General features: G+C 41.1%; 2 protein-coding genes across 2 annotated transcripts in view; both read right to left on the bottom strand.

Moving 5' to 3' along the window:
* The window catches only part of LOC139946389 (serine/threonine-protein kinase NIM1-like), an 85,228-nt gene extending 80,523 nt beyond the window's left edge, over nt 1–4,705 (bottom strand). The window contains exon 1 of the mRNA XM_071944032.1: nt 4,354–4,705. The gene's annotated coding sequence lies outside the window, so the exon portion shown is untranslated. The remainder of the gene's footprint in view (nt 1–4,353) is intronic.
* A 3,520-nt stretch (nt 4,706–8,225) lies between these two features.
* The window catches only part of LOC139946387 (midnolin-like), a 31,949-nt gene continuing 13,325 nt past the window's right edge, over nt 8,226–26,849 (bottom strand). Inside the window, exons 4-7 of the mRNA XM_071944031.1 lie at nt 12,639–12,863; nt 11,950–12,211; nt 11,372–11,608; nt 8,226–10,754 (exon numbers count right to left, since the gene is read on the bottom strand). Of these exons, the coding sequence (XP_071800132.1) occupies nt 10,513–10,754; nt 11,372–11,608; nt 11,950–12,211; nt 12,639–12,863 (966 nt within the window). The 3' untranslated portion in view covers nt 8,226–10,512. The remainder of the gene's footprint in view (nt 10,755–11,371; nt 11,609–11,949; nt 12,212–12,638; nt 12,864–26,849) is intronic.

Genomic DNA, 26,849 nt, shown 5'->3' with positions numbered 1-26,849 from the left:
GTACACATTGAGTAAAGTAACTTGGAGTCTGAAGTTGAAAAATAGAAGTGAATTTAAAATTCTTTATGACACTGTTATTTGAAAAAAAAAGTCAAATAATTCTATTATACCATTTGGGGCCCAGGAAAGTGATGATTGAACACTATATATTAGCTGGTTTAACCCGTCGACCTGCCTTACGGAAACCGCCGGCATTTTTTCCCGCTACACCAGGCCTCGATCTCTACAGCGGCCACCAGCGGCCATTGCCGCGATGCCCCAGCGAATTGCAGTGAAGCCCTTTTAAAAATCACGTACCTTACGGCCACTTGGCCGTCATGCCCTTTTCCATTGATTTCATAACATAATTTGTTCGAAAATGTTATTTAATGTTTACATTGTGACCCATCCAACTTGATTTATATGGAGGTAAAATTCGGAACGTACGATCCCGCACACTAGTTTTCACAATGCTGCTTCTGTGCAATAAAAAATGTGTCGAGAACGTGGCATGGTAACCATATCAAACGTAGTTGAGCTGTTTGCTACTAAAAACGCAGCACCAGACTACTCCAATGTATAAACTTGCTACAAGTCCCTACACTAAATTACGCATTTTCGCACTGATTTTGTTTATTGAGATCTGTATTTGGAGCGGATGGGGCGGGGGAGGCGCGCGGCCGGGGGCTGGATACAGTTTGTGTTTTTCCCCTGGCTATTTCGTTGGTGTCCAAGGCTTGTACTAGATTAATGTTAGTGACCCACCACTACCAGTGACCTGCCTGCCTCGCGACTTTGTTTCTTATTGCCAAACACATGTTTGTGTACACACAACAAGCGTGGAATTGTAAAACGTCAAAATTTGATTATATGGAGTTAAAGGCAGAGCCCTAATTTTGGAAATAATCATACTCCATCAAGTTCATTATTGATTAATCAGCAGGCCATCCCTCAAAAGATGCAAAAATAAGCAGGAAGGAGAAAGGGCTGGAGTGGCAGCAAAGTGCCAACTTTTGAAGCATTTTTTTAATTGGGTGCGTTTGTTTAAATTTGTTTAGTATTTATTTAGAGCAGTCTAGCGTGGCATAAACGCCTGCATGCACAATACAACTTACAAGTTTAGCTAAATGCTGGCCAATTATTTTGTGCTAAGGGGTTGGGGTTCATTTTTAATTTTCATAATCATATTTATTTACAAAAAAAAGAGAAAAAAAGAAATAAATATTTTTCCAAATCATCGGATTTAGCTGAGCCTCCGGGTTGTTGGTGGGTTGTCGGCGTGGGGTGGGTGGGGCTCGTTTGTCTCGCAGAGTTGGGGTAGTGGTGAGCCAGAGACTACATTGATCTTTTTTCTTCAGATTAGCACGCAGGGAATTAATTTTATTAATATTTGTTTCTGTATGATTTTTCAACAACTCTTTGTTCTGGATCAATGATTTGTCTGCAGATGAGCAGAAGGGAGTTTAATTAAGTCGATGAATAAGGGGAGGGGGTAAAATGGGGAAAGTTAATTACTGGGGTAATCGACCGTTTGCAATTCGAGTGCTGCAAAAAAACTGTAATAATTCAGAAACAAATATTTTTAGACTTTAATTCAATTTCAGTTGCACAGCATGTAAACAGCGACAATGAAATAAATATGGGTTGGAAAGTTTACCACCATCTTGAAATCAGTGGAAAGTATATAATCATCAACAAATAGAGGTTTGAAAATGGCCTTGGTGCCCTTTCAGTTGGCCTTGGTGCCCCTTTTTTTTTTTAGAGCTTTTGAGGCCAAGTGGCCTTGCCCCTCTGGAGCTAAAGGTTGAGGCCTGCTACACTTTATAAAGACAAAAAAGGGCCAGACAACAGACAGATTGTGACCGGTTCTACCCGGTTCCAAGTTGAAAACCGGACTTGCGGTTCCACTCTTCTGTGGAACCGGGTACCCGCTTTTGTCGGTTCCGATTTTAAAAGACCGGGTCCCAATTATAAAAGGCTCTGTGGAGCCGATCCTGCGACGAACCGGCTCTAGAAAATGAGGCTTGATGTTGAAAGCGGTGACCGCAGATACAGTGTGCAAAGGCTTCTAGCCGACATGAGTATCAACTATCACATGTGGCTGCTGCATACACAGTGCACACACATAGGCATCTTCTACAACCACCACATGTATGCATGTACATGTCATGCATATACATGTGCATGTATAGACAGCACGTTGTGATTGGCTGCCGATATATCCATATTCATAAAAGCTAGCCCCGTGCACAAAACACACAGTGCTGTAGGTATGTATGTACAGGCATGTACAGGCATAGTACACTTGTATGTACAGAGACGACACACTGCATGCACTACGACTGTACTGCACTACGGATGTACTACACTACGGACATATTATGCTACACAACGATCATACTGCCGGCTAAATCAGAGACTTGTTTAAATCATAGAGTAAGGACAGAGCAGGGAAAATAGGTGCTCGGTGGCACGATGTCTGATCATTGGGGTGGGTATTCTGGTATTTTCGTTAAAAATAGATCGGCTCCAATTGTGTGTGTGTGAGCTCGGAACCGATGTCTGATTAACTTGGTTATTTTCAGTTCAAATAGATCGGCTCATTTGTGTGTGTGTGTGAGCTCTGGACGGGCGGCTTATGTTTTTTATTGAATTGGAACCGGGTATGTCTCAGAACCGAGCTTTTTTTCGGAACCGGAACCGAGCCCCAAATTTCTGGAACCGCCCAAGCTTATTTATAACTATATTACTCAGTCAGTGTTTTACGACAGTTTACAAAAATGCTATAAAACCTGACCAAAAATAATTACAATTTCAATGTCATTACAATTTCAATGGCATTTTATAACCAGCGTTCAATGGTCATAAAACTGTAATACCTCAGTAACAAACTGTGAAGTTTGATTGGTCGAGAACCAATCATGTGACGCGCAACAAAAACACAGGTTACATGGCTCAATGGGATGGTTAACATGAAAAGTGATTTATACCGGCGTACATCACCTTGATCGTTCCCAGCATTGGGTCGATTTTGGGCACTGTATACAAAACAACTGTGGGTTTGAGGAAATTGTCACCCTCGGCTTCGCCTCGAGTTCCATTTTTCCCCTTGAGCATGTTGAGTGTACAAAACGCCATGGACCCCGTCACAACGGTAGTCAGAGCCATAAATCGGTCCAATCCACTTCAAGAATACGGAGTGGATTAGACCGATTTAAGGGGCTAGTGCACTGGAGCACTGCAGACTCAGCTCAGTCAGTAGGGTCAGTATGTTAATTGATTAATTATTATATTTATAACTATTATGGCAGTTTATAATACAACTTTATATCGGTCGCACTAATTATCGACAACTCACGACCCCTTACGACAACTCACGACAACAATTTTTAAATGAACTTTAACAAAACATTTGAACATTAGTCAACCGTTTACACAACACATGATCACTTTTAAATTGTTGAAAATGTTGTTCTTTTAACTGAAAAAAATGTGTTTTTTTTACCCTGAATTTAGAAGCAAACGGAAATATTTGCCCTGTTGTCTTTCGACGATTCTATTATACCACAGGGGGCATGGGTAATTTCTGAGGGCTGAGTTGTATTTTTTTCTTTTTATGTTTTAGCTGTTGTTTGTTTTCCTTTCTTGTTAGTAACTAAGCCGCCGACACTCTGGAATCCAATAAAACGGAAGATTTAAATATAATATTTTTTTTAAATACATGGGGACTATGAGGAGGCACATAAAATGGTTAATAATCATCTTGCATATGTATCACCCCTGCGGTGTAATGGAATCGTCCTAGTACGTCGAAAGACAACATGGCAATATTTAGTTCATTACTGAATTCGGGGTAAAAACACTTTTTGTACACTTAAAAATACAATTTTTCAACAGTTTGAATGTGCTTTTGGTGCATATGACTCTTGTGCATATATTTACCGGTTGACTTATATTCAAATTAATGTTCTGTTAAAGTGCATTTAAAAATTGTTGTCGTGAGTTGTCATGAGGGGTCCTGAGTTGTTGGTATTTAGTGCGACCCACTTTTTTGGTTTTTAATTTATTTACATTTTTAACAATGAATCCATACAAAAATACTATTAAACCTGACCTTCATCAAAATAAACTATAAGTATAATTTCAAACAAATAACTTAAATAATAACAAGCGTTCAACCTCATGAATCTAATCCCCCTACCCCCCCCCCCCCCCCCCAAGAATCATGGTACGGTAGTAATATTTTAATAAACAGAAGATTCAATTCGATATTAACAAGATTTGCATTTCAATATTGTTTACTGTCTATGCACCACACTACTCCTGCTTACTCAATACAACAAAACCCCAGGATGAATAGGGCACCAGACTTACCGCTGTTTTGCAGAAAATGAGAAGAAAATCTTGACGAAAGAAATGCTCCCAAATATCACATGACTCCGATAGTAACTTTGTGCGCCAGTATCCAGTAAATGTGAAGTAAATATTCACTTCAGAAAGAGCATCTCCACTTCAAAGATCGCTGTAAAAATGTTCCATTGCGGGGGGAAATTTGGTGGCGTGTGTTCACAGGTCTGTTCTGTTGTACACCGGCGATGAAGCAGGCACTCAATGCTGAATGCATGTAGTTTTTATTTTAGTGCATGCATCTGAGTGCTGCGAGTCTGTTTTTCACAGACGTAGACTAGACCTATGCTAGAGTGTGCATCGGTACGGTATCCATGAACACTCGGATTGTTATTGTTGTTTACATGTCACCACCTTCATGCGCATGCGCGTGGACATCATCCTGCGGTCATGCAGCCGATGAAAGCATAAACTATTTGCATGTTACCATGACAATCTCTCATTTCATCATTATTTTTCCCAACTTAGCGGGAGCACACATACAAAAGTTATTACGTTTCGTTCCGAATTTGAAGGGTTTGTAAGTACAATACAGTGGCTATTATGCTAGTTATGATTAGGCCTACAAAAATAATGTTCGTGTATGTTTACCTTGTAGCAATAGAGGGCGCACTTCATGTTGCCATAGGAGTAGAGAAAAGGCCTACTGTGCGAAGTGTGTCAGTATATTTTGCATGATTTCATCTTAGGACAGTTTCACTAAAAAAAACATTCATATTCGATTTTTCTGTGCGCCTATTATGATTGTTCTCCTCAAAAATCATCGGCCCTACATTCCAACACAAAACAATTATTGTTAGGTCTAGTGTCGTTGCACGTGTAGGGCTATAAGATAACTCGACCCTGAAGGGTCGAACCGTCGTCTCATCATGGTCTCATTAACTATTTGTTGCGACTTTATAAAAGAAACTCTAAGAAACCTTATAATGATGCTGATAATGATTTAGTTTTGTAATAGGTCCCATCATCACCCGACAGGGAAGGGATACTGATTCAAATCGACAACATAACTGCATCCATTTTTAGTGATTGTCTTCCGCCATCATCATCTTTCGGCAAAGACATGCGTCCGTGACCGCCTCGCAAACCTCAAGTAGGCTAATTGGGCACACTCGTGGAGTCGCCACTTTTACTGGTTCTCTTTCACTTCTGCTCTTCTCTCTCTCTCCTACGCTTAAAGGGAGGTACACGTTTGATAATTACTCAAAACAAATAATTATTAACTTAAAAACTGAGTTGGTAGTACGAGAATTGGAGAGCTGTTTATAGTATTAAACATTGTGGGAAACCCCTCTTGAGTAACGTAGTTTTTGAGAAAGAGGTAAATAATCACTAATTAAAATTTGATATTAAAAGACTTCTAGCTTCCTCTCTGAAAGCACACATATTCTTCCAACAAGGGTGTTTTTTCTGTCATCACTTTCTCGCAACTTAAATGACCAATATTGAGCCCAAGTTTTCACAGATTTGTTATTTTATGCTTATGATGGGATGCACCACGTGTGAGCACGGTTACACACCTATATTCCGACACCCCTATGTTCCGACACCCCTATGTTCCGACAACTCAGCCTATATTCCGACACCCCTATGTTCCGACAACTGAACCTATATTCCGACACCCCTATGTTCCGACACCCCTATATTCTGACACCCCTTTGTTCCGACACCCCTATGTTCCGACAAGTTGTTCCCGCACATTATTACTCAGTTGATCAATAACAAAAACACAACTTGTATTACGCAAGGTTTCCCAGTAATTTTCGACTGGGATTAGGTTTGAACATTCATAAAATGAATTTGTACTATTTTAAAAAGTGATGGAATCACGCATGCATTTATTTTTTTTGTGGTGGTTTTACACATGAGTATTACTCCCCGAGGTAGCTGGCAATAAAATACTCGGTACTTTGCTATTGTTAGGTGCGTGTCCGTGTTGATAATAATAATCATAATAATTATTTTGTTAACAATTAATAACAATAAATAATTCGGTCCTACCACCCCCTCCATTACTCAGTACTCTTCTAAAGAAACTGAATATTTGTAATAGCAGAATCTTGTTATACAAATTAAACTCCTTTGTGGGACTACATATTAAAGATAGGTTACCGGTACGTTCATGAACTAAATTGCGAACATGTGTAGTTTCTTCAAGTCACACCGTTTTTCTTTAAAAAAAAATGGCTAACACAAAATATTGGTACAGGTTGTCGGAACATAGGGGTGTCGGAACATAGGGGTGTTTGGGTCGTTGGAATATAAGGGTGTCGGAACATAGGGGTGTTGGAATATAGAGGTGTCGGAACATAGGGGTGTCGGAATATAGGTTGAGTTGTCGGAACATAGGGGTGTCGGAACATAGGGGTGTCGGAATATAGAGCAGTCACCGTGAGCACTGGTCTTTGACAATAATACTAAACATGTACAGTGCCTTTATAACAGTGTGACACTGTCTACCTAGCGCAGCTTAGGATTGCCTTTGCCTAAAAAAATGTACCTGTAATTTTTTAGGCAGACCATGGAGGTAGTCTACCTCCTCCATGGGCAGACCATCAATTACGGCGGGTAGCCTTCCCACCTCATCACATTACAGCACTTTGCCTCCATCTTTCTAACACCTCTCGCTTGGCGATCTTTCCTTTCCGCTTCCCAAGTTACAGCTTTCTACAGTGCATGCCGTTTGCGCCAATTCCCAAGTGAGCCTCGTAGTCAGCCTCGTAGCGTAATGACCTTGGTTATATGATGCAAACAATAATAATTGTCTTGGGTAATTGACTTGAACTTTGTGGGGGTGGGGTACGGTTTAGGGTGGTTGGCCTTGGGAACGTGTCTCGTATTCTTATCACAAACGTAGGGGGATCACCATATCTAAGATGGCCGCTTTTCTATTTGTATTATAGTGCTATTGTCTCTACGGTAGCCTCGACCATGTGTTTTGGGCAAAAACGAGCCAACAAACAAATCTAGCACAAACAAATCAACAAACAAATCTAGTCAAGGATTGGCTACAACCCTAGCTCGCGGGCTAAGTCGACGGGTCTTGGTTATAAGCCCTCTCTGTTACCTGTGCATAGCGCCCTCTACTCGTTCCACCATCAAAGTCAAACGTTAGATGTTTTTGTCACACTTAAGTTATATAGCGCCCTCATTTTGAGGTATAAATCCAGGCACTGAAATTCTTGAAGTTGAGGCACGCGCCCAGGGTCGGCTCAAAATATCAAGCCACCAGACGAGTTAATACGTTTGGTTTCTTCTCATAATTTACTTCCGCGGGAATGTAAGTAATCTTCCAGTTGGTTGTCCTCAGTTTATACTAATGTCGATTCATCTCTAACCTTTTTATTGTATTCCGAATGATTAATTTTGTCAGTAAAAAAATACATGTATTTTGAGCAATATACAATGAGCATTACACACTCAAAATATCTTGGTTATCGAAAGCAGACGACATTCAAATTTACACCAATCATCTTTATGAGAACTGTAGTCACTTCAAAAACTGATGTTGATGATAGAGTTTGTGCTGATGTTGAATGACTGTTTGGAAATTGTATACTTTTAAAGCAGAAAACAATGAACTAAAACAAACTTTAAAACGAGTGATTGGAAAAGGAATGCGCCCGCTCGGTCGGCCATAAAGCGTTATATCGAGTACATCAGCTTTTTCAATGATACTTTAACTAATGATTATTTGTATCTTTAAGTAAAGTAAATTCTTTTAATAAATCCTTTCCCAATGAAATTAATAATTGCCAGATTGTCTAACTCTGTTGAGGGGAACAACACAACGAATAATGTTAAACAACTAGAGACAATAATAACAAAGCTTTGCAATGTTTGTAAAGTTAGTCCCGCTTTTCTTTATTATTTCGACATTTACTTGTCTTTCCCTTTCTATAACGGCTCCCAAAACAATATATACACAGACATTAGTAGACTGACCTCAATTAAACGTTGAGGGTGGTGTTTAACTCTTATGCTAGTCATAATTTGAGATATGACAACCTTAAATGTCGTAATCAAAGAACGAATAATAATCTTGTAGTGAAAATATAGGTTTGTCTCGCCTTCTCGCCCAATCAAAATAATGAATAAACATCGTCTATAATTACGCCACACGTGACGTCATCAATACCTTTAAATCAACCCCTTTAACTAGACATAAACATAAATTCCCTGTCAATTTAAACGAAAATCAGGGTCTTTTGTATAGTTTTATTTTCAGTTGTAAAGACGATGTATTGTTTATTATTTTTGATTGGCTGAGAGATTGTCGTCATAGCAACAATATAGCGAGGCAAGTCAACTATATACTTAGAAATAAAAATAGTGTCTTCACACTTTGTTTTCATTGCAATAGTATAGGCAACGCGATGTTAATTATAGGCTTTCAAATGTGCCTTTTGTAGATCGAGTATGTAATAATAATAATAATAATGTTAATAATATACAAATATCACAATTTGTACTGGAAGAATCGTTTATCCGAACTCTCGGTTTCGGTCATCAATTCACACAAATTCTCACAATTTCTCACGCAAGTATAACGCCAAGTTCACCACTTTGTTTTTTTTACGATAAGTTCACCCACCACGGCTGCAAAAATTGCGTACAAAATCAGTATATAACTCGCATCAGCCGCAGCCGGGGTCACTCTGTCTAATCTAAGGTCAAATGGGTGTTGACACCGGCCTAGCCTAGGGCTAAAAATACTTACATTACTACTTTTTACTCAACCCCATCCAGAGGTGATTTGGTTAGTTCTCTCTCGAGTCTAAGAGGCGGCGACATTTCTCCGATTTATGTCCACCACAGCTTCGGAATTTTTGGAAATGTATAAAATTATTATCAATTATCAGAATAATGGTATCTTAATCAATTGACGATATCGTGGAATCGATCAGAAACCGATTGATCCTTTATCGTATAAAAATTATCAATAATCTTTAAAAGAGAAGAAAAAAGTAAACTTATCTGAAATAATCGACTTATAATATTTGTGCAATTAATACTGCTTAAATCCACACACAAGTGAAATAACAAAACAAAAGTCTCTAAACGAGTGCCAAGAATTAAACCATTACAGAACTTAAACTCCTGATTAAAATGCGAGTCAAAACAAAAAAATTATACAACCGGCAGTAAACTAACGAAAGGTCAAAGTATGAACCTGCAAATGAAAAATAGTATGGTCCGTTCTACGGTCATGCCACTTGTATTGGTTTGTGTGTGAGGAGAAAGGCGGTAACCAGACTTTTAGACAGAATGTACCCCAAGAACAGTTACTAACAATAGTCTAACGACTAACAAAACACATGCCTACATTAGTTTATCTCACTAAATACAAAAAGTTGAATTACTATACACACCGATATGTAGGCTGGTTGATACATAATCACTGTTTGCCTTTACATCAGATATATTACAAAATAACCTGTTTTGTTTACTTAAATAATACGAAGTTAGAAATAGATATCCCTATGTCACAAGCGAACCAGTTCGGTGACAGTCTAATGATGAAAGATCAAAAAAATTAATTGCATTATTTAACTTGAATAATTTCTTTAATAATTACATCAAGCGAACCTTCAGTTCTTTCTCTTTCTACCCTGATCTTTTCATACCGGATTGTACAAGCAGTATCCCTTGATCCCTTGCAATTAAGTAAGACAACAGCCCTAGCCGTGTCACTTTAATTAAAAACGCTAACAATACTGTACCACACAAGAGTCTCATTCTAAAGTAAAGTCCACTTTCCACAAAACCTGCAGCGGTTACTTTGTGCTTCAGAGAGCTGCAAATCACCATTACACTGGATTTGAGAGTGCTGTTATAACCAACATTCCAATGCCTAGCTACCATCACACAGTGCTTCGGCAGTCCTCGCTCGCCACCACTCTGTGCAAGCACAGTCTATTGTACATAAGTCCGAAGCCTGATTCGTTGTCTTTTGTTTTCCCCCTGCCAAGACAACGCAATACTCTCCATCGAAGTTTCCCCCACTCTTCATCTTGGGAACTCCAAATTATACGTCAATTTTGTTTGGTCCCAGCATCACAGCCAGTTATTGCCATAAACTTCAGGTGTCCTGCCCGTGGTATATCGAGGCAGATGCTGAGACTTTCATACAGCTAGGTAGTCCTGCTTGAGGGCCGGGTAGCAGTTATCGGAAATGGCCCTCTCCTTGCTGTTCTCGCCCTTCTCGACGAACATGGCGTGTTTATGGCAGTTTTGGTGGGCCTGGTACGGGCCTCGCGTCATGCGCCGGGCTTGACGCCGTGCATGTCTCTCGCGCAGCTTCTCCTGTAGATGCGCCATCTTGCTGCGTGTGTGATTGTTCTCCTGCATAATGAACTGCTTCTTTTCTGTTAAAAAAATGCAAATAAACAAACAAACAAACAATGAGTTATAAGTCCAAACACATGACTGCTTTTGAATGTCTCGTATAAATGCGAAAGAGGGTCTGCCAACTCCATTTAAAAAACCAAAAAGTATAACAATCATAGTCACTTTTGGAAAACAGACCAAAAGATAGCAAGTTAGTGAGTACCTTCCAAATGAAAAGAATGGTTAACGACTGAGACGCAAAGATAGAAAATGGCAGATTAAGTTATTCTTAGAAAATGGTGGACACTTAACCCTAGTTACACCATTAGGTTTGGATAAACCTTTCTTTACACCCAAACCAACCAGTGCACTCCTATTAAAGAGTCTCACAAAAAAGGCTAATCACTCATTATAGGGCCTTCTCACAAGAGGCAACCTTTACAGGTTGAGGCAACCAACTGCAGTGCATGCCTAGCACATAAGTCATTTTTCAAACGATGTCTCACACTCTCCAAGAATGTGAATATGCAAATGAGAATGGATTCTCTTCTTTGTGATTGCCTGGAACTGGTTGCCTGTTGTCTCGTGTGACATGACCTCTTTCTGAGTGCCCTAAATCCAAATACTTTGAAACTGTCTAGAGATTTCAACCTACCTGGAGGTGTCTGTGGTCTAGCCGGTACACTACTCGCAGGAGTGGCCGCGGCAGCATTGTGTAGTGTTGTTCTTGGAGCAGTGTGAGGCTGGGTACAAGCCGCTCGTCTCTTCTGCTGGTTGACGTGTTGCCGGTAGAGGGGTGCAGCATGTAGGAGGTCCCCCAGGATGTGGGCGATGGTACTGATGTCTTTCTTCGGTCTGCCCTGGCCATCCTGAACGGCTGCACTCAGAATACCTGAAAGCCACCAAAGGTACAAAAAATGGTCAAACTGAGGTACAGGTTTGATTTACTTAAAGGTCAAAGAGTGGTAGAACTGTGGCGAAAATTTTGTGGGAGGTTCGGAAGTGCCGTTCAGCTAGACTGTACAGCTGTTTAAAAGTTTCAAAATGTTTAACAAATTGTTGTTGAACGGTGGTAGATGTTTGGTTGACTAAAAGGTGAAACAATGGGACAAGTGGCAAAGAGTTTGTGGGGGAATTAGCAAGAGAACTGTTCAACTAAACTACACAGCGGTTTAACAGCACTAACTTTGTTATGGTTTATTGTGAAAAATAAAGTCGAAGACCACTCCTTACCTGAAAAAGTTCCGGAGAACACCCCTGGTGAATGTTGTTGTACACTATCAATGCAGGCTCCAGTCCTCGGCCAAGAAGCTGATGATGATGATGATGATGATGATGATGATGATGTTGATGCAGATGACGACCTGGCATGACCGCAGGGTGACGTCGGGGGTGGTGGTATATTACTCGGGTACTGCTGTTGCGGCCTGCTGGCCAGTGAGGGCGCTACACAAGCTGTCTTGCCGTGGAGGGGGCACTGTGACTGTGGGCATGGCTGTTGGAATTAATGAAGAGGAAGAAGATTTTGAGTACAATTGAAATCGGGGAGTGTTCACACTAATTGAATTCTGTAAATGTCCAGTTTGATAGTAACAATAGCAACAATGGGAGACTTTGACACTAGGTGGCAGCAGACTAACCAGGTAAATCTCCATTGTTCCAGTTGTTCTGAGCACGCGCCCATACTTAGAAACATGAATTTACCTGGTAAGTCTGCTACCACCTAGCCAGCACCTAGCATCCTCAAAGTACCCTATATAGATACCTCCACGAAAGAAGTAATATTTTTGTCTTCACTTTTTGCTTGTTTGCACATCAAAAATTGTGACTAACATCAACACAAGTTGACTTACATAAAGAACAAATCTACAAAAAAGTGTACCTTCTGTTGAAAGAGAGTTTATTAAAAGATAAACCCTTACCGGTAATTCGTCTTTAACAGGCGGTGATGTACACGTGGACGCAGCGGGCGTGGCTTGATGGTGATTGACAACCGGCTTGGGTCGGCTGGGCGTGGCTGCCTTGTGGCAGTTCAGGAAGCTGTGCTGACCTGGGTTACCAGCCAATTGAAGCTGAACGAATACCATGTGACTCCCGAGGCGTAGGGCAAGGGTCAGGGGTTGTTTGCCATTGAGAAAGTTGTCCACCTGTGAGTTAGGAACAATCAAAGAAAGGGATTTTTTGTTTAGAACCTTTACATCTTCGAACTTTAATTTCAAACTCTTTTCTTGTGAGTGAAAATCTTTAACAGATACAGATTGCATATTTAAGATTAATAGAGACTGGAAGACAAAAAATGAAAGGAACAGAAAAGCTTGTCTATATTATTAGAAGAAATCCAATGACTAAGGTTTGCGGTAACACTGTATACATAATATCTCTAGAAGGAGTTGTAGTTCTACAAAGAGCCTGATAATTCTCCATGAAAACTGGTGGTTCTACCACACAGAACCTTGTGGTTCTACAAAGAACATGGTGGATCTACAAAGAATCTGGTGGTTCTACACAAAATCTGGCAGGTAGTTATACAAAGTACCAGATCTACAAAGAACCTTGTAGTTCTACAAAGAGCCTGATGGTTCTCCATGAAAAGTGGTGGTTCTACCACAAAGAACCTGGTGGTTCTATAAAGAATCTGGGTGGTTCTACACAAAATCTGGTAGATAGTTCTACAAAGAACCAGGTAGTTCTACAAAGAACATTGTAGTACTACAAAGAGCCTGATAATTATCCATGAAAACTGGTGGTTCTACCACAAAGAACCTGGTGGTTCTACACAAAATCTGGCAGGTAGTTCTACAAAGAACCAGATCTACAAAGAACTTTGTAGTTTTACAAAGAGCCCGATGGTTCTCCATGAAAACTGGTGGTTCTACAAAGAACATAATAGTGCTCCTAAGTAAGACCCAACGTATAACTACTGCATCAATCATTATGCTTTGATATTATATCTGGATTTATTTTTTAAGATGACCGAATTTTAAAAAGATACCACAAAGACATTAAACAAAAAGTTTGTATCCACAAATGCAATAATATAACCAGATTAACTGCCATAGACATCGTATAGTAAGAATCTCTAAAAAGAAGTAATAATTTAAAGTAAATACTGGGTCTTTATTTGTTTCTTTTCGGCTTGCTGAAATTTAAGTCACGAGACGCTGTCACTAACATCAGGCCAAGCCTATATCCACCCATTCGCCAAGGCAAAACTAGTTGTTGATCAATTAAATAACCTGTAATTGACTCGTACAAATTACAGCCACGGCCCCACGGCTAATTTTCTCCCCACGAAATAACAAACATACCGACACAAATTTTGAATGATTACATTTTGAGTATGACATTTGTTTTAAAGCTGCACAAAACACAGGCCTATAACTCATTAACTCATAGAGATGCTCCAGAAAAGACCTGGTACAGCGAGAATATAAATATCAGATCGCTACATCTCCACGCACAGCTAGCCTTAAATGTCATCAAAGGTTAACTGCGATAGCGGGTTCGTACCAACCAGTCACGTAAGTGAAACATGATTAAAATGCTCCCGCTCATATCTTTTATTTAGTGTATACATTGTACATGCAACCGGACAGTGTACGGTTTGTGTACATGCATTATCTTCCCTTCTCCCGCTCGACTCTCTCCCCAATGGCCCTGATACAGCCTGTATGTCGTCAGCACATATGACCATATTTGGCAATGTTCGAAACACGGGCTCTTTGGAAACACGGCTCTTAAAACACACTCGATGCAAAGAGCTTCGGCTTACGGCCTGACATTTGGGAAAAGGCTAAACAATTTGGATTTCACACTAGAGGCGTTGACATATATTTTCAGGGTGTCGTTTCGATTGGCCATGTTTAATAATGAAGCCAGATTGTTTTCCCGCCTTTTCAAGGCGGCGTGTGTAGTTTTTTATCTTTTATGTTCGCGCGTTTTTGAATATATGACACTGGAAGCGCATCTCAATAGAGGGCGCCCGTGCAGATTTATAAGGGCTAAAGATCAACTGTCCGTTTCAAAGTAGAACAATTAGGACAAAGTATTTCATTAAAACACACACTAATCTCATAAGAAACCAAGAGAGTGTTGGGACTTTGGGACTGTTGGGCGAGGGGGGGGGGGGGTAGGCATGGCAGTTAATGGTGGAGTGTTAACACCTTTGAAATAGGCTTATTGTGACGGATTGTGGCAATTGAAATGAACGGGACAAATGAAAGTTTAACAAAAGTTCACTTTTTGAAGTTTTTTTATAGCAATTTATTGTCAATACAGATTATTCTTCAACATAGAGGACAACGTTATAATCAAAGTTGGAGTCGAGTCTAAATTAATGAAACATTATTTTTGTTTTATTGCAGTCTATTTCATTACATTTTTATTCCCAGGGAGCAAGACCAGCCGGTTCTCCTCCAAAACCCACTAAAAACCAGACACATCGAAGGGAGACACCGAGCACAACCATGCCGAGGAAACGAAGCCAATTGTCTCGGCATCCTCAACGCAGGGTTGAGGTCGGTCTACGCCCTTTTTGGCTCCCAGCAAAGGTTTCAAAATCGACTTCGGATAAAGCGATTCAAGCCCCCCAGCTGATCCCTTTTTCGATTTCCTTTTTATTTCAAACCATCATACGATGCAATAGCATTCACTCATCACGGGGCGTATACAGATACCACCCATTTTTGTTAGCACTTCGCCTGAAATGTCAAGGTTCGTTGTCAACGTACAAAAAAAAAAATAAGTGCTGATCAAAAATGCACCCTAATCCAGCTGACTAAATATCAACACATAGCTAGCTCCATAATGTCAATGCACCGTCGTCGACACACAACAAAGGCCATACTTCCAAGTTCACCACGCTAGCATGGAATCCTTTAGGAAGCTATGATCACGACCCATATTAATATAAAGGAAAACATCCTTGCCCCATCATTTTGTTGATACATATTTTGCGAGTACGGCAAGTTGTCGGATTCGGTTCTACGTCACTGGTGACCTTTTCACCAGGTGTGGTGAATCTCTATGTCAGTACGCTGGTATGCTAGCCAGGGGGACGACGGAGAAAAAAACTCAAATCGACCTAGATCTCCCAACAGCTGGGGAATTTCAAACCGTTCAAAAAACTTTACACGCTCCAAATAATCTTTTAAAATGTATTGTTTCTTAACAGTAAATTAAGTGATGATGGAGAGGGTTTAGTACTGAAACAAAGTATCAAAATCTTCAGGAAAAACTATAGAAGGAACACACATCAACTACTCTGTCAATACGTCGCCATTAATAAATAAATAGTCAAAATGAACCTTGTGATGTGAACAATGATGGTAAAGCATTGTCTACGTGCGGGCCTGATATCTTCACGAAGGCAACGGGGCGATTGCCTTCATGCCCCCTGGTCATTGCCTTGGTGCCCTTGAAATGCTTCAGCAGAAACTTACAATTTTCTCATAGAGTGCCATTTTACAATGCCTTTATCGAGAAAATGCCATTGTGCCTTTCCTCTTTAAAAAAACAACAGGCCTGGTGTGTGTACATTCGTTGCTTCAGCAGAGTTAACCCCCGACCGAAAGCTCTACCAGGGGGAGCCAGCTGGGGTTGCTACAGAAGCAGTGCAAACGGTGTGACCGCTGGGCGACCCGCCATCCTCGTGACTCAACCTCACCCCAAAAACAAACAAGTCACCGTTACCCACAGAAAGGTCGTTAACCCCGTTGGGCAAACCCCTTCACGGGCCCTAAAGTCAGAAATGGGCGGTGGACTCGTATGGAGTTACTAAGCTATTGTCAACGAACACAATGTTATCGGGTGGGGAGGGAAACGGAACTAGTACTGGTTTACTCACCACCAATAAACTTTTGCTTTCATTTTGAGTTAGCCAATAGATGGGTCAACCATAGATGGGTCAACACCGCTAAAGATTATCTACCTGTGGAAATCACTGACATCTCTTGAAACGGAACAAACCGGTTAATCACCACCAATAAACCAAATGTATACACAAAATGTTGTTCTCAATCGCACAACATTATTTTGTCTTCATTAGGTCGGGGCAACACCACAACGATTCTCTATACGATGTGAAACACATTTGGCATATCTTAAAAACGGAACTTAAACTGGATACTAGTAATACCATTAATCAAAGTGTAGTTCGCATAACATTTTGTTTTCATGCAAAACCGCGAAGCTACGCGTGAACACCCACTAGAAACTCTTGAACCCCTCAACCCGTATCTTAAGCACACCCTCCACTATAAGATTCTCCCTACGTGACCCCATTCACCCATCTACATGTACTCGTACCATCTCCCCTGTCGTCATTTTTAAGGTCTTGGTGTTTATGACAGCGGTTCATTCACCTGACACGGAGGCGTGAAAGGACGGCCAGAATTTCTCAGAACACATGCCAACCATCTCCTCATCGCCAAGATGGGGGGGGGGGGGGGGGGAGGGAGAAGATATGGAATGCAATATCACAAGGCGCAACGAGGATGATGAGCCCATGAGGGGATGATGCGATTTGCATCCTCTCTTCTAGATCGCATCAATGAATTCTTGGTGGAATGACGTCACGGTCAGCCTGATCAGCAGAGTAAAGAGGAGCAGTTAGTGATGGGTGCGATGGTTGGTTTTAACGATTGGGGACGAGGTTTGGGTGTTCCAACTCTCTACTAAACAGTTGTCATTGGCCGGGGTCGAAATTTACGAAACAGTGTCTGTCTAAATCCGGTTCAGACAAAATAAATCTCAGTTGATGAATTTTCTTCGTTATCCATCGAATGCACGAAAACAGACTAGCACCAGTCCATGTGTAAGTGTACCAACCATACCAACGTACACGCAAAGGGAATGCACAAATCAAATTCGGATACTTTCCATCAGTGTACCATATGACTTACACAATTAAAGGGGAAGGCACCATGCCAACCTCAACAAGGATGAACGACCTTTGAAAGTCTACCCATGCGAAATAAAGTCAATAATGGCCTCCATGTGACCCTAAATTTCAGATTATGGTTACTTGAAAAACATAAACCTCGTCTAGCCATCTGCATTAGTTCGATTAAAACTTGACAAAATCTTGGAAATACATCATCAAGATAGCGAGACGGAAACAAAAATCAATCTATTAAGAAATGTTCGCGTGCTTGCTTGGAATTTCAATGGTCTTACTGACCTTCGACCTATATCAGAAGCGTCTGAGATACCATTCGATGACGTCAAACAGGACCTTGCCATACACGCTACCCCCTCTATCGACCTAAACCAAGTCAACCGCGGATACGTCGGGTATCGATGACTTTGATAAAAATGGCACTGTAGTGGTACGGATTTGAAATAGGCAGAGTGATTCAAACAATCTTCGCGCTTTTTGTTATCTAACTGTTGCAGCATACTGTATTTGAAATGAAGAAAACTATGGGTATAACTTTACATCCACTATGACCGTATCCAAACTGGAGACTTTTGGGACGCTTGGTGGCAGCAGACTTACCAGGTAAAATCGATTGTTCTCTGTAATTTGCACATGCTCAGAACTACTTAAAAAATTGAAATTTACCTGGTAAGTCTGCTGTAAGTGTTGCTAAGTACAGATCATTATACCTCAACAGATGCAACGTAGCGGAAATCTAGCCATAGCCGTAACTGAAGCCTCTTATTCAGGCACGGCCTATCACGAATGCAGATTCAAGCCCGTGCGCTAATGATCTAATGGGATACTTCTGTTGAATTACATGTTGGTGCGGATCAAATAGAAGGTAGACTTGAAGCAGTCGTTTCTCCTCGCATTCATGTGGTTATAAGTTACAACCACATGAATGCGAGGAGAACCGACCTCTTCAAGTCTACCTTCTATTTGATCCGCACCAACATGTAATTAAAAAGAAGTATCTTCCTCACGTCTAAAAAAATTTACTGGTGAACTTTTGGTTGTTGTCATCACCTTGATGACAAAAATGCAAATTTGTGGGAAAGTGATGTTTACTTCCCGCTGCGTTCACTGAAACACCGGGACAGTAATATTTACGTCGAAGGAGGATATCCGTTTCCCATTTCGGCGAAAAATGAATTATCACGCGCTTTGCGGAAACGGTGACTTGGTGAGTATAAAAGGTCGTATTTAAAATTGATCGAGACTTGTCACGGTGCGCGGTGTGGCGAGATTGTTTATGCCGAGGAAAGTCTCATTAAGACAGTCCGGGCGGCCGGAGGAAATCGCTTCCTGGGAAATTCCTCTGTTTACAAGGAATAAATACATACACAAGTGTTTCAGAGATAAAATGGATTCATCCCACATGGGAATGCTTTATAATTTTATTCACGCGCTGTCGGACAGTTTTCCCCACTGATAAACTTCTTAGAAGTTGTTTTGATTTTGGCCTCTTCAATCATCACGTCCGGAGATTAAAAACACTGTGCGATCATGGCCAAAAGGTGAGCTGTGCGCATGAGTCGGTTACGGACCGCCTGATCTGTATTATTCGCTACTTGCAAAGTGGAGGAGCTTTTGTAAATAAAGGAGCTTGTTTAATATCTGTCGTGAACGCCGCCTACACACCCCCAGGAGACATGGGCGAAGAATCCCATTCACAGATTCTCGCTTCCCGCCATTTTCTAACTCTCTATACTAATGTCTCTCTTTTTCCCGCGCGCGCCAAAAATACGAAGCATCCTCTGCTAGTGCTACTGGCTGCATACATCAACGAATAGTAAAGCCACCGGAAGATGACGAAAAAGAAAGACACCATTGCCCACACTCGCCCGCCCTCTCCATGTTAAGCTCTCAAGGCAAGACATTTTGTCTTCTCCTTCAGATTAAAGATGACCTTTCGAAACAAAATCATTCAGAATTCCAGTGGCCGGTTCGGGTTTCCAACATTTCTGAAGATACTGTCTCACTACTGGCAAAGCTTATCTCTAGAATCATAATCTGAATGCCGACAACTGTCACGATAATGTTGATATAGTATTTGGACATGCTTTTAAAAAAAAAATCAACCTGACTTTTATATGCTATTCAATATCCAAACACAGCCGAAACCCTGGTTCACACATTAGCATTTCCCCACCCTACACAAACTGAACTATAAAGGGTCACACTGGGGAATTTGGGGCAACCTTTTGGTCGGATTTACCGAAGTTTCTGGGAACATTTTGATTAAATTTAAATACACTTTACAATGGGTTATTAAGAGGAAGCGAAGTAAAGTCTCTAGTATCCGGGGTGGATTAAATCACCACCATATAAGAGCCTTTAGGGTGGGAGGGGGCGGGTATGTGTTCAGTTCAAGGTGTAAAATAGCCCACTGCGAGTTCGTGACCATCTGAACTTCAAAAGGATACGATGGGTCAGAGACCTTCTGTAAAATCTCTTAGGGGCACCGAAGAGTAACCCACGCCCTGGTGCAAATTCACCTGATAGGGCCCTTCAAAAGACACAATCACCCCAACAAGAAAGTGTAGAAGGATTTATTAACAAAACTCCATTTCAGCCAGAGGGGTATACAAGCACATCCCTTCCCCCCTTGCACACCTTGCTTACTTTCTATCTGCCTCCGTTGGCAATATGCAGCCCACCCAAACGAAGCTGAAATGCCAAACTACAAAAGAACTCACCGCCCGCCTTGTTGCTAGGACCACGGGCTACAGACTGCCAATGTGCGTCATTCGCGTCTCTATGGTTGTTGCTGCCCAACGGTCATGGTCATGAACTCTGACCTTTTAGAGCACCGGTGTGAAGGAGCTCTTGTTTTAATATCGAGATTTTTGCGAAGATGGGGGAATTATTGGGGGGGGGGGCAGTCGGAAGTGCACCGCGTACCCAGAGGGAACCACGGTGAGTCTTCTCTCCGAAAAAAAAAACGGCACAGCAAAATCTTCCCCCACTTAACCGTTTAATTTTGACTCCCACGCGGTTCTAAAGTGGGTTTGTTTGCCGGGGATAGGGTAGTAGCGCCTCCTTGCAACGTCGAACACAAGGGGTTGTTGTCAGACGGCTCTGGAAAAAACAACAAATGCATCGCCAAATATACTCGTCCCTAGCCCCGGTCGCCTACTGTGATTAAATCATCGAAACCGGTTTTGTCTCTTTGCAAATAGAAAATATTCCCACGCATGGCTAAATCAATTAATTCCTTGTCTGCTGCGGACAGAAAATGTTAACAGAATATTACTTGCTTTATCCACGTTATTCGGACAATGTCATTTCCATGAAGCTAAACAAAATCAGCGATATCTTTAATCATTAGTGAACTGAGTTGAGACTTTAATCTCAGTTATATTCAATTATAATAAACCACAAGAGTTATAAAAAAGTTTGGGTTTCATTGAATTAAATTATTATTGGCTTCATCATGCCGGCATGAAAATCATTAACTCGGTTTGCCACAAAATTGTTAAATTTTTATTCAAAGATTGTCTAAGATTGATCACTTAAATGTCATTGCTTGTTCCACGATAAAGTCCGACCTTTTCGAAACTTGTTTCAATATTTTTGTTTTCTCGCCTTGTAATGATGGTCACAGGTAAAACCTTCAAAGACCACGTGCGATTTGTATGTCACAACAACAACAAAATGCTCCAAAAGGTTAGGATATGTCGTCATGAACGATCAAAACGGACATCAACCTAATGTCATTATGCTAAAAATAACCCCCGAAATAAGTCAGCACTATGAGCTGACATCAAACAAAATATCAACAAGCTTATTTATACGCATAAACAAGAAAACAACTAGCTGGATAAAACGTCATCGAAATCGCTTATAAACACAAGTGAGCCAATTCATTGGATTACCATTGTGTGCAGGGTGACTACTACACCACGCATGCTGCATACATTAACGTACAGCGTGGAGTTTTATGGGCAGTGACGTCATGAAGTGGTTCACCAAGCTTGTCGCGGTATGTGCATTAGAGAAGCCGTGCATACGCCACTCACGCTATGACGTAGAACCATATCATGAATATGCATGTTATGAGGTTCATACAGCGTGTCTACCATGGTCTACCACACAGACTCTCGTGTATTATGAAGGCTTAACGACTTCGGGGCCAGACTGGGTTTCTCTCTTATGGCCCGCCTCCTCTCATACGTCAGACGGTTTATGACCTTACGTCAGAGTAGACCCTGGAAGTTTGTTGTGAAAGGATTTTCGACAACAAAAAATAGGCTTGGGTATTTTACAATACAGACCCAGTGCCCATACAATTGGTAATCGTCTAAATATAGATCAGTCGCACCGACTCCAAATGTAGCATAATAGTCATCACATTAATGTTATTGTTACCAAATTTGGGTGGAAATTGGACTAAAAAACATGATCAACGTAACCTCCCAAATACCAAAGCAAAAAGTTGCGTGTGGTCCAAGTTACATTGTTGCCTGGTCTTACGCAAAACGTTAACAAAACAAAAAAACTTGTGGAGAAAGGGTGTTTTTCTTGCTACGATGACCTGCAATAATAATTGAGCCCAAATTTTCACAGATTTGTTATTTTATGCACATTTTATACACCAAGTGAGAAAACTAGTCTTTGACATTACTACCAAAGGTGTCCAGTGCCTTTTTAGGTTGGTTAGGATCTTCCATATGTTCACTTGAATAACATTGAGTCAATAATTAGAAGAGAAAAAAAGTCGTGGGCCTTCAATCCACCAGTAAATCAAGATCATTAAACGTCTGACTGCAGATGGCCATGAACAATAATCAACGTTTTAAACAATACTCACATCTATTGTTGGGAATTGAGGGTGGGCGTGTCCTACGTATGTGCATGGAGGTAGCTATTTCTACCTCCATGAAATGTGTGTGGGTCGAATTATTATATAACTGGAGTGGTTTAATTTCACGGTGTTGAGCGATAGAGTGGTTTCGTAGAAGGTTTTTGTACCGGCAGTTTTAACAATCGCATAATATTCAACCATAGTGTTCGGGCACGCACTGTGTTTCAACCAAACTTCCTCAGTACCAAAACTTCCTCAGTACCTGTTGAAGACGAGCAGAGTATACTGTTCGAAACGTCGAGACCAAACCGGCTCTGTTCAGAGCCACCACACCTTCAAAAGAGATTTTACCCATGGCTGTACCCGCAAGTTTACTATTAATATTTATTTTTATAGTTACTCTTAGTGCTTACCAATTAATTGCTTCATTGTCATTGGTAAGTTAGGGATGATCCCTTCAAAACATGGGGGCGGGGTAAGCGAGCTTCATTCCCAGGCAGAGGCGGTATCTTGAATTCGTTTTTATGTGCTTGACGAATGCCACCATTTGGGGGATGTTGCTGGTATTGTGTACATGTATAAGTTGTGCTCGCGTCGGTAAATGGTGCGTGAGTTTGCTGTTTTTACGGAGGTCATCCAACGCATGTATTACGGGTCCCACACAAGCTTTACCGCCCACTGAGAGCCAGCGTGAAGTTCCAACAACCACTATGGAAAATCAAAATGGTCAGTTTCCCCCTCTAAACATACGGTCCAAAACAAATACACATCTGGTGCTTCCTAAAACATTGATTTTTTTCTCCATCCCTTCTGCTGGTGAACTAATCCATTAGAAGTGTTCTTAAGTGGAAAGGACCATTTTTGAGTGGGTGGCTTTGGTCTCCCTCTCTGTGTACGGAGCAACCCTGGGAACCTAGTTTGGGTTGAGGGTTGTCGGGAGTCTGGAACCGGAAACCTTACGCCCTCAAATCCTACTCCAAAACCGAACAGGAAGAACCAGTTCTCCATCACATAATTTTTCTTGTAAAATGTCAGTGAAGTCGAATTTGTGGTTGTTAAAATACGCTGGAATACCAATTTCGTCTAGACATTGGAGCAGTATCCATAGTGGTAGTGGTATAAACCATGTTTTTTTTCTTCCTCCACGTAACCAAGAAGTATAGGCTTATATTTCGCTTCTCGAGTAAGTTTTTGAGAGCCAAGCATGCAACTTTGTAAACCATATCATCTATGACTATAGTTACGGTGATGCATGGATGAAAAGGAAGTACTTTGGTTCGCATTTAGGGACTCCGGTCTCCGGCCATGCTTTAATGCAGCAGTATGTATATTAAACATTGTACTATAGTAAAACGTGGAAGCAGTGTGTTAGCCATTTTCCAATCTTCTCTAAAGTTTGACCTCCAGTCGACCTACGCTATAGGCCCACAGCTTTGAAACACCCCATCCTTACAAATTTATTGACAATTCAAATTGTAATCGCCGGTGTTCAGAAAACTTTGGGCCGAACTTTTGTGTTGGTGTATAATACAGCCGTGTTTTTTTGGCTTGGCGTTGGGACGCTTGCAGCTTATGCAAGATGCAAGATTGGACGCGTTGTTGGCGAGGGGTTAGCGTGGCTTGGCGCTTCGATCCGCGGCAGGGTTTAGGTTGGGGGGGGGGGGTCGGGGTCTGGGGTGCTAGCGTCATTGGGTTCTCTTCCACTGGAGGGTTGCACAGTTCACATTAGGCTAATCGCAAGGATACACGACCGAGGGATGTGCAAGGTTGGTGTATTGTCATGTTTTTGAGCGTTGTTTGCGCCCTGTGAAATAATAAACACGTCGGACAATAGGCCATTGATGTATTGACCAGTTTCTTCACAACATGCTACAGCGTGCCGGTTCAGCCGAGAGTTGGAAATTCACGGTGCCATCAGGAAATAAATAATTCGTAGTTTTACTACAAAGCAAGCCCTCCAGCAAAAAAAACGAAATTTTTCAAGAAATTGTCCAAGCAGGAAGAATTACCCATAGCACAACCGGAGAAACTTTACTGGCAGTAGGCCTAACGCCTCTTATATTCAAGTTTTCATGGTACAAAAACTGATATATATTTCCATCATAACCACTTTACTTCGAAGCTGTTGTAGGCTTCGAACCAACCATTCTCATTTTTTTCCATAAAGTTTAATAGTGATTACCAAACGTACATAGTCCCTTTAAGTTTGATAAAGTTAACATACTTGAACCGGTGGTTTCTGTATACTTTTAGATGAAGTGATAAGGTTTGTACTGACACCCTAAAAGCACTACAGAACCACAACGGAATCACGCCACTTTGAACAGTCATTGAAAGACCACTTGTAACAATTGTTCAACAAAAAGAACTTCCCAGGTACTGAACGAAAGTTTATTATCGTCTAATTCAATACGCTGTTTTGTTTCCAATGAAAACGAAACCACAATATTCTAATAACTGCCACTCCACATTGTTGTGTACCCTTTAAAAAACCAAAACGAAACTTCTGGTTCGGGATTCAGAAAATTGTATTGAAAATGTCGACTGATGATTGTATGCAAGATTCTTTCCTTTATATTCCACAAATAAATACAAATGGTCTTTCAACAGTTTAAAGTGAAATGTCACCTAAATGGTCACGAGCAACTTGTGTAAATACTACTGGAATAGCGAGAACATTTTTTTTATTTTAGTTTCTGTTTGTTTCTGGGCATTTTGCTTGGTGCATACGTGTTTGTACACAATGCGTTCTCACTATGTTCTTTATAACCTAAAATAAGCTGTGTGTTCGCTGCGGTTTAAAGGCCTACTTATTCTGAAAGTTCAACACCGTTTCGACACACGAATAACTGGAGAATGGTTGAGCCAAATAGTGACAGAAAAATCGAAACCTGCAATGTATTTTGCTTGGTGTTAACTTTGTTTTGCTCAATGGTCACATGTATAGGCGAGGTTGTGGGAAAAGGGTGTAATTTGGGGTCATCTAAACACATCCTGATTTAAATATGTTTGGTATCGTTGTGGGGTGCAGGACTGTGCATGTATTGTTTCTCTTCTTACCATGATGTAATGGAATGTGATGCTTTGACAAACAATGCACAGCTCTACTGTGGATTGTAATTCCATTAAGGGTGCCGCTGTGCCAACATTTTCATTATCCAGAATTCGTCGATTTTTGTCTGGGAATATTGTCAATGACTTTAGATGTATACCCATACCCAGTGCAAAGATAACACAAACCCTGGACGGACTCTCAGCCCAGCGTCAACGATGTCATGTCTATAAATATTAGGCATACGTAATTGATGGCAAAGTAAACTCAGCCATACACAACCAGTGGATGAGCCTTTGTTAAAAAAAAAATTGACCTCATTAAGTTGTACCCCACAAAAAAAAATACAGACTGTCCCGTCGGTGTTGAATTGGACACCAATTTACCTGAGTCTGTGTGTGGGTCCAGGGCGCAGGCTGGAGAGCGACCTTGTTCAAAACGATTGTTCTTTGTGCTACGGGTTCTGCGTAGGCGATGATCGGGGGGTACGCGTAGGTGGGTTATCAATGCAAACAAAAATAGGTGCGCGAAACCAAAACATACACAAACTTTCCCGCCACAATAGATGGGTCGCACTTTTTTTCTTATCTCTATGGCAGCCAGTGTGTTCTTTTATGTTCCTGGACTCGTGTGTCCGGTACGCTGTCTTGTCACTACGGGAAGAAAAGAACCCAATGTACCCGTAACCTTGCCCCTTTTTATACCGTCGAAATTGACAAGTTTACGGCGGAGGTATCGGTGCCGCCACGTCTTGTGTTTACTTCCCCCCACTACACAAGATTTGGATGTTTACTTGCTACTACCACGCAGTATTTTCAACTTCAAACATGGTTGCTGGGTTTTCTTATCCAAACCAATGACATCATATATTTGCTTAATGTTTATGTTTCTCTTTACAGTACACAGGGGGCGTTCTACACTGCTTTGAATGTCCCCCATTCGAGGTTAATAATTCTGACTTATTTTTATTCGAATGAGGTAAGAATGGGTTCGCATGTTTACACTCGCCTCTCCCCTAAAAACAGCAAAATACATCATCTGTTTATATTGGTTTGTGTTTTCTTTCAAGATGGCGGTCACCGGCCCAGTCTCTCTGCCGCCCCAACTCGACACATTACATCATTATTTAATTTTATGAAGTTTGTTATCTTCAAGGGGGCGTTAAAGTTACCTGTACCCACCAGACTCCTTGCGGAGAAGCCTTTTATAAAATGACATCATTTGTTTGTTCAAAGTCCGGAAAGGGGGTGCCGTGAGACCCTTTTTCTCTGTCAATTGTGCAAACTATGGGAACGTAAATAGTCAAATTGTACATTCCCAGTAAACTGCATTATTCATGAAGTGTTGGTTTC

The sequence above is a fragment of the Asterias amurensis genome, chromosome 13 (genome assembly GCF_032118995.1).
Source record: "Asterias amurensis chromosome 13, ASM3211899v1".
NCBI classification, from domain to species: Eukaryota; Metazoa; Echinodermata; class Asteroidea; order Forcipulatida; family Asteriidae; genus Asterias; species Asterias amurensis.
Note: the sequence above shows the minus strand (reverse complement) of the source record. Positions and strands in the feature narration are given on the sequence as shown.